The sequence below is a fragment of the Aedes albopictus genome, chromosome 1 (assembly GCF_035046485.1).
Source record: "Aedes albopictus strain Foshan chromosome 1, AalbF5, whole genome shotgun sequence".
In the NCBI taxonomy this organism is placed as follows: domain Eukaryota; kingdom Metazoa; phylum Arthropoda; class Insecta; order Diptera; family Culicidae; genus Aedes; species Aedes albopictus.
This window is the reverse complement of record NC_085136.1, coordinates 109,017,519-109,030,489: the sequence shown is the minus strand read 5'-3', so window position 1 is coordinate 109,030,489 and position 12,971 is coordinate 109,017,519. Positions and strand designations below refer to the sequence as shown.

Below are 12,971 nucleotides of genomic sequence, written 5' to 3'. Positions count from 1 at the left end.
CCCTTCCGAAGGAAGACCCCACATTTTGTGAGTGTGTCGGGAGTGGGATTCGATCCCAGGTCCTCGGCGTGATAGTCAAGTGTTCTAACCACTACACCAGGTCCGCTCTCGTCATCATTCCGATGTCTACCGGTATAGTCATCGAGAATTATGACAGTAAAAGTCATTCCAGATGGGAAATAGCAACTTTTAAGAGTAAAATTGGAGTCGATTTTGGAGATTTAAAACATAATTTTGGATGTAAACAAACCGTTTCGGTGACGTTTAAATAGGTGAAATTAGCATTTTTTTAATTTCAAAACTATTTTATTCTTAGTGTAGGAATATGCTGCCAGTTCCATGCTGGCAGTGACTACGTGGCCCAGGTTATTGACAATAATTAAAGTGCCAAATATCAGAGAGGCATCACGAGTGTTACGAGTGCTCACGTACACAAATGCGTATTTACATGAGTCTCCGGCAAAGGTGATCAGAACATCAAGAGCCAACCGATAGTGAACTAGTTGAATCTAGTGTCGTTTTCGTTTTTGATTCAGTTCCAACCTGGGTTGGAACAATAGAATAACTAGCCACAGAAGTCCAATGTCGCGACTGTTCGTGTGACTAACATCTAGTTTGCTACGCCATTACAGCGTCAGTAGCGGTACTAGAAGTGTCAAATCAATTTTGTTTACCAAAACAAAAGATCCTCTACAAGATGGACACTTAAAACTAACCAATTATTACAATCAAAACTATTAAAATATTTAAATAGGAAAAGTGACTACAGCGCCATTGGAGTTCTAGTGTATATCTATTGTTGAAACTGTATGAGATCACAGTTTCAACCCCAACTCGACTTCGGTTTCGCTTGTACTAAAGTTTGTTTGAGATTGTTTGACGTTTGTTTGTTTACACATTTTCCGCCAATCCAGTTCCAACCCAGGTTCAAAAACGAATTCGACATAGGTTTATCCGCTAGGTGGTGCTAGTGAGCCGATGAAAATCTAAACTGCTGAAACTCGAAACCCAGCCCACTTGGAAGAATTTCGTCTTCGGCAAAGTTGATCAGTAGATTAAGAATCATCCGATAATGAATTAGTTGGTTCTAGATTTATCGGCTGGGTGGCGCTAGTGAGACATTGAAATTCATAACCGCTGTATCTATAGAATCTGACAACATAAATAGAAGAATTTCGTCTTCGTCAAAGTTGATCAGGACATCAAGAGCTGTCCGATAGTGAACTAATTACTTCTAGGTTTATCCGCTGAGTGACGCTAGAAAGTGTTTGTTTTTATTTTGTTTAGAGAGACTTTACCTCTAGGGCATTCGTCTCTGAGAAGAGAGTGTAATACATTCTAAAGCCAAGACAATTCACACCGTCTTCCGCCAGAGGCTGCACAGACTGAACAATGGTGAAATTCCAACAGAGTTATGAAGCGTTCCAAGGAAAATGAGAGACCTCGCGCTGGGATTCTGGAGAAGCTTTTAATAGTATAAAAGCGAGAACTATGGTTGTAGGGTATCGCGCCACTTGGGCGGTGGCTTCTATATTCGTCTGTTTTCCACTATAACTCAGTCAATTTTGAACCAATTGACTTGAAATGTTGTACACGGGTAGATACCATACCTATCTCACCACATTCCATAGGTTGTGTCAATTGGTTCAAATTTGACTTGGTTATAGTGGAAAACAGACGAATATAGAAGCCACCGCCCAAGTGGCGCGATTCCCTATACTGATTATATATATTGCAATATTAGGGTTCGGACAACGATAGAAGGAATTCTGCTGGGATACTGACGTTTACTTAATGGAGTTTTTGAAGAAATACTTGACAAGGCTTCACGGGAAATTTAATGGAAATTTAATGTAGATCACTTTCGTGATTAATGTAGATCCACGAAGGATTCTTTGTGATGAATCTTCTGGCATTCCGTACGAAGGTTTTTTTTTGGATTTCGCAGAAAATCCTCTTGAAATTCTTCCAGGTGTTCCACCGGGAAATCAATTAGGAGTTCGCCAGAGATTCTCATAAAATGTCTCGAAGATTTCCATAAGAAGTACTACAAAAAATCTCTCCATGAGTTCCTTCTGATGTTTCTTTGGAAGAGTTCCATCTGGAATTTCTACAGGATTTTTTTTTAAATAGAACGATAGACGGTAGACACTACGACCCTTGAAAAAGGCCAAATCCCTAGGCCGAAACGTCGGGAATGTAGATAAACATCGGTCTTGATTCAAAGACCATTTAAATAGAACTATTTGGGATTCGTCTACGTTTTCTTTGGGCGTTTCTTATTTGAATCCTCAAGGAATTCCTTTTGGGATTTCTCCAGGAATTGTTTATTAGATTTACCTGGGAATTCCTTCCTCCAGTAACTTCTCCAGAAGCTCCATCTAGGTCTCCTCTAGCAGTAATTTTATGGGTTCCTCTCACAGTTACTTCTCGTATTTCTCCAGGATTTTGTTTTGCCACCAGGAGTGGCATCAGGGAAATTTCTCCAATAATTCCTCCAAAGATTCCTCTGGAGATTCCTGCAGTATTTTTTTCGGAAATTTCTCGGAAAAAAACCTTCCGGAGATTCCTTCAGAAATACCTCCAAAAATTCCTCTAGGAATTCCTCCAGAAATTCTTCCAGGAATTCCTCCGGAGATGCCTCCAGGAATTTCTCCGGAGATTCCTCCATGAATTCCTCCGGACATTCCTCCAGGAATTCCTCCGGACATTCCTCCAGGCATTCCTCCGGACATTCCTCCAGGCATTCCTCCGGAGATTCCTCCAGGAATTCCTCCGGAGATTCCTCCAGGAATTCCTCCGGAGATTCCTCCAGGAATTCCTCCGGAGATTCCTCCAGGAATTCCTCCGGAGATTCCTCCAGGAATTCCTCCGGAGATTCCTCCAGGAATTCCTCCGGAGATTCCTCCAGGAATTCCTCCGGAGATTCCTCCAGGAATTCCTCCGGAGATTCCTCCAGGAATTCCTCCGGAGATTCCTCTAGGAATTCCTCCGGAGATTCCTCCACGAATTCCTCCGGACATTCCTCCAGGAATTCCTTCGGAGATTCCTCTAGGAATTCCTCTGGAGATTCCTTCGGAGATTCCTCCAGGAATTCCTCCGGAGATTCCTCCTGGAATTTCTCCGGAGATTCCTCCAGGAATTCCTCCGGAGATTCCTCCAGGAATTCCTCCGGAGATTCCTCCAGGAATTCCTCCGGAGATTCCTCCAGGAATTCCTCCGGAGATTCCTCCAGGAACTCCTCCGGAGATTCCTCCAGGAACTCCTCCGGAGATTCCTCCAGGAACTCCTCCGGAGATTCCTCCAGGAACTCCTCCGGAGATTCCTCCAGGAACTCCTCCGGAGATTCCTCCAGGAACTCCTCCGGAGATTCCTCCAGGAACTCCTCCGGAGATTCCTCCAGGAACTCCTCCGGAGATTCTTCCAGGAACTCCTCCGGAGATTCCTCCAGGAACTCCTCCGGAGATTCCTCCAGGAACTCCTCCGGAGATTCCTCCAGGAACTCCTCCGGAGATTCCTCCAGGAACTCCTCCGGAGATTCCTCCAGGAACTCCTCCGGAGATTCCTCCAGGAACTCCTCCGGAGATTCCTCCAGGAACTCCTCCGGAGATTCCTCCAGGAACTCCTCCGGAGATTCCTCCAGGAACTCCTCCGGAGATTCCTCCAGTAACTCCTCCGGAGATTCCTCCAGGAACTCCTCCGGAGATTCCTCCAGGAACTTCTCCGGAGATTCCTCCAGGAACTCCTCCGGAGATTCCTCCAGGAACTCCTCCGGAGATTCCTCCAGGAACTCCTCCGGAGATTCCTCCAGGAACTCCTCCGGAGATTCCTCCAGGAACTCCCCCGGAGATTCCTCCAGGAACTCCCCCGGAGATTCCTCCAGGAACTCCCCCGGAGATTCCTCCAGGAACTCCTCCGGAGATTCCTCCAGGAACTCCTCCGGAGATTCCTCCAGGAACTCCTCCGGAGATTCCTCCAGGAACTCCTCCGGAGATTCCTCCAGGAACTCCTCCGGAGATTCCTCCAGGAACTCCTCCGGAGATTCCTCCAGGAACTCCTCCGGAGATTCCTCCAGGAACTCCTCCGGAGATTCCTCCAGGAACTCCTCCGGAGATTCCTCCAGGAACTCCTCCGGAGATTCCTCCAGGAACTCCTCCGGAGATTCCTCCAGGAACTCCTCCGGAGATTCCTCCAGGAACTCCTCCGGAGATTCCTCCAGGAACTCCTCCGGAGATTCCTCCAGGAACTCCTCCGGAGATTCCTCCAGGAACTCCTCCGGAGATTCCTCCAGGAACTCCTCCGGAGATTCCTCCAGGAACTCCTCCGGAGATTCCTCCAGGAACTCCTCCGGAGATTCCTCCAGGAACTCCTCCGGAGATTCCTCCAGGAACTCCTCCGGAGATTCCTCCAGGAACTCCTCCGGAGATTCCTCCAGGAACTCCTCCGGAGATTCCTCCAGGAACTCCTCCGGAGATTCCTCCAGGAACTCCTCCGGAGATTCCTCCAGGAACTCCTCCGGAGATTCCTCCAGGAACTCCTCCGGAGATTCCTCCAGGAACTCCTCCGGAGATTCCTCCAGGAACTCCTCCGGAGATTCCTTCAGGAATCCCTCCGGAGATTCCTTCAGGAATCCCTCCGGAGATTCCTTCAGGAATCCCTCCGGAGATTCCTTCAGGAATCCCTCCGGAGATTCCTTCAGGAATCCCTCCGGAGATTCCTTCAGGAATCCCTCCGGAGATTCCTTCAGGAATCCCTCCGGAGATTCCTTCAGGAATCCCTCCGGAGATTCCTTCAGGAATCCCTCCGGAGATTCCTTCAGGAATCCCTCCGGAGATTCCTTCAGGAATCCCTCCGGAGATTCCTTCAGGAATCCCTCCGAAGATTCCTTCAGGAATCCCTCCAGAGATTCCTTCAGGAATTCCTCCGGAGATTCCTTCAGGAATTCCTCCGGAGATTCCTTCAGGAATTCCTCCGGAGATTCCTCCAGGAATTCCTCCGGAGATTCCTCCAGGAATTCCTCCGGAGATTCCTCCAGGAATTCCTCCGGAGATTCCTCCAGGAATTCCTCCGGAGATTCCTCCAGGAATTCCTCCGGAGATTCCTCCAGGAATTCCTCCGGAGATTCCTCCAGGAATTCCTCCGGAGATTCCTCCAGGAATTCCTCCGGAGATTCCTCCAGGAATTCCTCCGGAGATTCCTCCAGGAATTCCTCCGGAGATTCCTCCAGGAATTCCTCCGGAGATTCCTCCAGGAATTCCTCCGGAGATTCCTCCAGGAATTCCTCCGGAGATTCCTCCAGGAATTCCTCCGGAGATTCCTCCAGGAATTCCTCCGGAGATTCCTCCAGGAATTCCTCCGGAGATTCCTCCAGGAATTCCTCCGGAGATTCCTCCAGGAATTCCTCCGGAGATTCCTCCAGGAATTCCTCCGGAGATTCCTCCAGGAATTCCTCCGGAGATTCCTCCAGGAATTCCTCCGGAGATTCCTCCAGGAATTCCTCCGGAGATTCCTCCAGGAATTCCTCCGGAGATTCCTCCAGGAATTCCTCCGGAGATTCCTCCAGGAATTCCTCCGGAGATTCCTCCAGGAATTCCTCCGGAGATTCCTCCAGGAATTCCTCCGGAGATTCCTCCAGGAATTCCTCCGGAGATTCCTCCAGGAATTCCTCCGGAGATTCCTCCAGGAATTCCTCCGGAGATTCCTCCAGGAATTCCTCCGGAGATTCCTCCAGGAATTCCTCCGGAGATTCCTCCAGGAATTCCTCCGGAGATTCCTCCAGGAATTCCTCCGGAGATTCCTCCAGGAATTCCTCCGGAGATTCCTCCAGGAATTCCTCCGGAGATTCCTCCAGGAATTCCTCCGGAGATTCCTCCAGGAATTCCTCCGGAGATTCCTCCAGGAATTCCTCCGGAGATTCCTCCAGGAATTCCTCCGGAGATTCCTCCAGGAATTCCTCCGGAGATTCCTCCAGGAATTCCTCCGGAGATTCCTCCAGGAATTCCTCCGGAGATTCCTCCAGGAATTCCTCCGGAGATTCCTCCAGGAATTCCTCCGGAGATTCCTCCAGGAATTCCTCCGGAGATTCCTCCAGGAATTCCTCCGGAGATTCCTCCAGGAATTCCTCCGGAGATTCCTCCAGGAATTCCTCCGGAGATTCCTCCAGGAATTCCTCCGGAGATTCCTCCAGGAATTCCTCCGGAGATTCCTCCAGGAATTCCTCCGGAGATTCCTCCAGGAATTCCTCCGGAGATTCCTCCAGGAATTCCTCCGGAGATTCCTCCAGGAATTCCTCCGGAGATTCCTCCAGGAATTCCTCCGGAGATTCCTCCAGGAATTCCTCCGGAGATTCCTCCAGGAATTCCTCCGGAGATTCCTCCAGGAATTCCTCCGGAGATTCCTCCAGGAATTCCTCCGGAGATTCCTCCAGGAATTCCTCCGGAGATTCCTCCAGGAATTCCTCCGGAGATTCCTCCAGGAATTCCTCCGGAGATTCCTCCAGGAATTCCTCCGGAGATTCCTCCAGGAATTCCTCCGGAGATTCCTCCAGGAATTCCTCCGGAGATTCCTCCAGGAATTCCTCCGGAGATTCCTCCAGGAATTCCTCCGGAGATTCCTCCAGGAATTCCTCCGGAGATTCCTCCAGGAATTCCTCCGGGGATTCCTCCAGGAATTCCTCCGAAGATTCCTCCAGGAATTCCTCCGGAGATTCCTCCAGGAATTCCTCCGGAGGTTCCTCCAGGAATTCCTCCGGAGATTCCTCCAGGAATTCCTCCGGAGATCAAGTTCCGTGAATGTTTAAGTCTCGCTAGTTGCATTCAGATAATTCTCCACGGAATTCTTCCTTTCGAAAACATTCCATCGACTTCTCCAGACATTCCTCCATGGAATCCTTTAGAAATTCCTTCGAAGCTTCGCTCTTTCAGATCTAATAGGGATTTCTCCAGAATATGCTTCAAAAACTCCGAATTCATTCAAAAGTATCTCCAAAGTTACCCTCATCAATTCTTCCAGAGATCTGCAAGGATTGCTTCTAAAATTCCTTTAATTTTGAATACAAATTCTGTGAGAAGTTTATTCAATAACTGATACAAAAAAAAACTTGATAAAAACATGTGGTACATTCAAGGACACGTATTGATCCACAGCGCATCATGGGCACACGTCTGCAGTCCAAAACTGAACGAAGTTCCCTGGGCGCAAGGCATGGATATCGCCTGAAACAGCCCTCTATTCGGATATTCCTCCTGCGTCGACACCGGCCTACACTGGCAGAACCGTTTCGCGTCCGGATGGCACGTAAGGGTGTTGATCTCCTCGTACGTTCCGCAAGGTGCCGCCTCACAACCAAGAATCACATTTTCCAAGTCGGTTTCATCTTCGTCTCCACCGGGTCCGGACGGGCCACACTCGGCGTCGTCCCACATCGACGGATGGACGCACACCTGATGGCGGAAGCTGAACATGGTTTCCGGTTCCGGGCAGGGCATCACCTGGAGCGTCCAGCCGCCACCTACGGCGGGACGACACTGGCAAAATCGGGCCGGATTGGCGTGACAGTACAGGGTGTTGATCTGCTGGAAGGTGGTGCAGCTGGCGGCGATACAGGACTCCGGAACGTCCTCGGACCAGACGCTTTGGGTGAGGAGGAGACCGCCGAGAACTGGGGATGTGATGGAAAGCATGAGCGCTGATAGAATACGGAGGAAAACGCGTTCAAGAACTCACCTACGAAGAACAACATGCTGACGATAGAGCAGACGTTCATCTTCTGATGAAGACTGCAGGACAACTCCGCGATTTTATAGGCAATTTTACTGGCTGATAAACCGTTTTGGTTTTGCATCAAGACTTCCCCGGGAAATCGATTTATCAGTGTAGGAATACTTGCTAATAGCTACCGCTTTCAAATTGAACACACTGTTATACAAGCTCTGATAAGCTGCTGTGATGCGTTCGGGAACAAGCTCTGCACGCGTCCAAGTCAGATAAGCTTGGTGAACGGTTCAGTTCGGACTGGAAATGTGCGTGGCGGGTTGTGCACCGAAACTACCGATGAATCAATCAAACAAGAAAAAAAGTTCTAGGAGATTCTAATCGGAATCCTAGTGAGGATTCCGAACGGAATCCTGGTGAGGATTCCGAACGGAATCCTAGTGAGGATTCCGAACGGAATCCTAGTGAGGATTCCGAACGGAATCCTAGTGAGGATTCCGAACGGAATCCCAGGGGGCTATCCATTAATTACGTAAGGGTTTATAGGGGGAGGGGGGGTTTGAGAAATCTTACGCGCCATACAAAAATATTTGGCTTTCCATACAAAAAATCTTACAAGGGAGGAGGGGGTGTCGAAAAATCGAAAAAAATCCCTTACGTAATTATTGGACAGTCCCTAGTGAAGATTCCGAACGGAATCCTAGTGAAGATTCCGAACGGAATCCTAGTGAAGATTCCGAACGGAATCCTAGTGAAGATTGTTATTATTATCTTTATTATCGAGACTTTCAGCCGATGGCTGGTTCATCTCCGAGGCCTAGTGAAGATTCCGAACGGAATCCAGTGAGGATTCCGAACGGAATCCAGTTAGGATTCCGAACGGAACCCAGTGATTTCTGATTTCTGATTTCTGATTTCTGATTTCTGATTTCTGATTTCTGATTTCTGATTTCTGATTTCTGATTTCTGATTTCTGATTTCTGATTTTTGATTTCTGATTTCTGATTTCTGATTTCTAATTTCTGATTTCTGATTTCTGATTTCTGATTTCTGATTTCTGATTTCTGATTTCTGATTTCTGATTTCTGATTTCTGATTTCTGATTTCTGATTTCTGATTTCTGATTTCTGATTTCTGATTTCTGATTTCTGATTTCTGATTTCTGATTTCTGATTTCTGATTTCTGATTTCTGATTTCTGATTTCTGATTTCTGATTTCTGATTTCTGATTTCTGATTTCTGATTTCTGATTTCTGATTTCTGATTTCTGATTTCTGATTTCTGATTTCTGATTTCTGATTTCTGATTTCTGATTTCTGATTTCTGATTTCTGATTTCTGATTTCTGATTTCTGATTTCTGATTTCTGATTTCTGATTTCTGATTTCTGATTTCTGATTTCTGATTTCTGATTTCTGATTTCTGATTTCTGATTTCTGATTTCTGATTTCTGATTTCTGATTTCTGATTTCTGATTTCTGATTTCTGATTTCTGATTTCTGATTTCTGATTTCTGATTTCTGATTTCTGATTTCTGATTTCTGATTTCTGTTTTCTGATTTCTGATTTCTGATTTCTGATTTCTGATTTCTGATTTCTGATGTCTGATTTCTGATTTCTGATTTCTGATTTCTGATTTCTGATTTCTGATTTCTGATTTCTGATTTCTGATTTCTGATTTCTGATTTCTGATTTCTGGTTTCTGATTTCTGATTTCTGATTTCTGATTTCTGATTTCTGATTTCTGATTTCTGATTTCTGATTTCTGATTTCTGATTTCTGATTTCTGATTTCTGATTACCGATTACTGATTTCTGATTTTCGATTTCGGTTCCGTGTATTGTATAGAAAATTGCATGGCTTTCTTCATTAATTTAACTTTGCCTTTAAACTCTCATTTTGTTCAAAAACCTTCTTCAAAAATACTACATGACTTAAGACTGTTTTGATAATCTACAAAAAAGATAGCAGAAATGGCAGCATGTATCATATCTAGAACGTCTTCTTTTGCGATTGATTCATTCTGAAATGTAGGCCAACAACCTACATGGCCCAAGGGCAGCCTTCGAGCATCCTCCAGCATGTTTCCGTTAATGCACATCTGGAGAAAATCGTGCAGCCTTCCAGCGATTGCAATCATTAGCGTCGTCATCCATGTCTCTTCCAGTCCGGACCTAAAATTGTCGTCTTCGTTAGCTAGGTGCTCTATGGGTGCTTCGAACTATGAGTTTTTTCCCCTCAAGGGTGTCAATTGCTTACCATATATGCAAACGCTCTGGTGGGCGCGACCTCTTCTGTGCCCTTTGCAAACGAACTCCAACTGCATTCGACGACATCCTGGTCGTCGTCGTCATTAATCTGGGTCAACACAAGCTACGATTTGGATCTATGTAGGTTCTTTTTCCGCCTTGTTCGCGCGAATGGTTTCCAAATCGAGCGCCTTTTTCTACCCAAAGCCATTCAAGCGCTATTACAGTCAGAAATCCTCTCTTCGAAATTCCTCAAGAAGCCGTAAGGAATCGTTGTTCGTCTGAACTAGCAGCGGCGACGACGCCAGCTCTCCATTCTACTTCGAGAGAGGATTCGGTCCCTCGGTTACCAGGAGCCCATGACCGCTGAGGCTGCCAATCTGGGACAGAGGTTAGAGACCCCTTCCTGCTCTCTCCGAGAACACTCCGCCACCGCGCGCGCCGAGACGACGACGATCATCCATCCGCAATCCCAAAAACAACGATTTTCAAAATCGAGAGTCGCCGGCGATGTCTCCTTCCGACCAGCCAACCGACCGACCGACCTATCTCACCAACGGATCTTGAGCGCAGGGAAAAAACGCAAAACTCCCAGAGAGGAGCGGAACAATCAGGCAATGGCAGCAGCAGCAGCACCAACAGCACCAACGCCGACCTGATGAGGAACAGTTGATACCTCCTGCCTTGCCCACACACCACACGTAGAAGCGATTGCATACCTACATCTCTCAACGACGAGAGGGATGAGTTTTCTGTTTTTCTCCCCCAACCGATATGCGAGCATGTGTCCGTCCTCAGCCACACTCTAAATAGCACACTCAGAGGTTGGTTGATTCCTTACCTCCGCAGAGCAACAGCTCTAGCAGCGCGGGAAGTTCTACGCGAGTTCGTCGTCAATCTCTTTTCAATTCTCCAGAAACGGTAGTCCGCAAGCGAATATCTCACACTCAACGCCCGGGCCAGAAGAAGAGTCTTCCGCGTTGTCCACCCGCTCCACTCTGCTAGGCCTGCCTACGTCCGAGAGTAGAGCGCGCGAGATTCAGATTCGAGTAGAAAAGAATCTGGCGCCTTGTAGTTTGGTTGGACTGCGGAGAGATTGCTCGTGTGTTTACACCTCCTGGTACGATTATACACGCGGTTCGGTACTATGCCCAGACACATATCTCACTAATCTGATGACTAACAACCGCAGCAGAAACCCTGGGAACGCGCTTGCTATCGAATCGCTCTCTAATGAGACTAGGGGAGCTAATTAATCGTCGTGGAACAGTTCGACTGCAAATTGACAACACCACCGGTACCAACCAGCAACAGCAGCGTGAGAAACGCGATTTTAACGAACAAACGAGCAAAACACACGATGCCCCCTTCTACCTCTGCTCCTCGGTGGTTGAGAGCTGTTTTTGTTGGAGAAAGTAGCTCTTCTCCGCGGACAAGACATTTGTTACTGGGTAAATCGTTTACAGAATACAGATGGTCACATCGGTAAAGTGTGTGGAAAAGAACATCCATTCCCTCCTGTCCGCCGAAACTGCTCTCGGTACATACTGTACTCGCCAGTTTACACGACTCGAAGAGGTAGTCATTTTTTATGTTTGATCCGTGCGGAATGTGTGAGATGGTCTGCAGCATTAGGCTGTGCAGGTCTTTACTACTGGTGTTTCCTTTGTATACCTTTAAACTGAGATTTAAATCGTGATTAAGGTACACATGCCACTGGAGTAAACAAGAAATCAGAAATCAGAAATCAGAAATCAGAAATCAGAAATCAGAAATCAGAAATCAGAAATCAGAAATCAGAAATCAGAAATCAGAAATCAGAAATCAGAAATCAGAAATCAGAAATCAGAAATCAGAAATCAGAAATCAGAAATCAGAAATCAGAAATCAGAAATCAGAAATCAGAAATCAGAAATCAGAAATCAGAAATCAGAAATCATTTGGAATTTGGAATTTGGAATTTGGAATTTGGAATTTGGAATTTGGAATTTGGAATTTGGAATTTGGAATTTGGAATTTGGAATTTGGAATTTGGAATTTGGAATTTGGAATTTGGAATTTGGAATTTGGAATTTGGAATTTGGAATTTGGAATTTGGAATTTGGAATTTGGAATTTGGAATTTAGAATTTGGAATTTGTAAATTGGGAATTTGGAATTTGGAATTTGGAATTTCGAATTTGGAATTTGGAATTTGGAATTTGGAATTTGGAATTTGGAATTTGGAATTTGGAATTTGGAATTTGGAATTTCGAATTTCGAATTTTGAATTTTGAATTTGGAATTTGGAATTTGGAATTTGGAATTTGGAATTTTGAATTTGGAATTTGGAATTTGGAATTTGGAATTTTAATTTGGATTTTGGATTTTGGATTTTGGATTTTGGATTTTGGATTTTGGATTTTGGAATTTGGATTTTGGAATTTGGAATTTGGAATTTGAATTTAGATTTTGGAATTTGGATTTTGGATTTTGGATTTTGGATTTTGGATTTTGGATTTTGGATTTTGGATTTTGGATTTTGGATTTTGGATTTTGGATTTTGGATTTTGGATTTTGGATTTTGGATTTTGGATTTTGGATTTTGGATTTTGGATTTTGGATTTTGGATTTTGGATTTTGGATTTTGGATTTTGGATTTTGGATTTTGGATTTTGGATTTTGGATTTTGGATTTTGGATTTTGGATTTTGGATTTTGGATTTTGGATTTTGGATTTTGGATTTTGGATTTTGGATTTTGGATTTTGGATTTTGGATTTTGGATTTTGGATTTTGGAATTTGGATTTTGGAATTTGGAATTTGGAGTTTGGAGTTTACAGTTGGAAGTTTACAATTTGGAGTTTGAAATTTTAATTCGGATTTCCAAAGTTTAACTCCGGAGTTTGCAAACGTTCTCAAGCTAGGGATCTCAGCAAATTTGCAATACTTCTGCTTCTTGTTCTTGGCACAAAGGGATGCTTAGTGTTAAATGAGCACTTCCACGGTAATAAACTGAGAGCTTTCTCTGAA

The 12,971-nt window shown here is 45.5% G+C and overlaps 2 protein-coding genes across 3 annotated transcripts in view; one reads left to right on the top strand and one right to left on the bottom strand.

The window, feature by feature from the left end:
• The window catches only part of LOC115269571 (cadherin-86C), a 589,109-nt gene that overhangs the window by 301,686 nt on the left and 274,452 nt on the right, over positions 1 to 12,971 (top strand). The gene's annotated exons all lie outside the window — the stretch shown is intronic.
• LOC115254854 (uncharacterized) lies at positions 7,053 to 7,885 on the bottom strand. The gene is made up of 2 exons (XM_029852540.2): positions 7,726 to 7,885; positions 7,053 to 7,660 (listed from the first exon to the last, which is right to left on the bottom strand). Exons 1-2 carry the CDS (start codon positions 7,841 to 7,843, stop codon positions 7,122 to 7,124), a joined length of 657 nt encoding a protein of 218 aa, XP_029708400.2. The 5' UTR covers positions 7,844 to 7,885; the 3' UTR covers positions 7,053 to 7,121.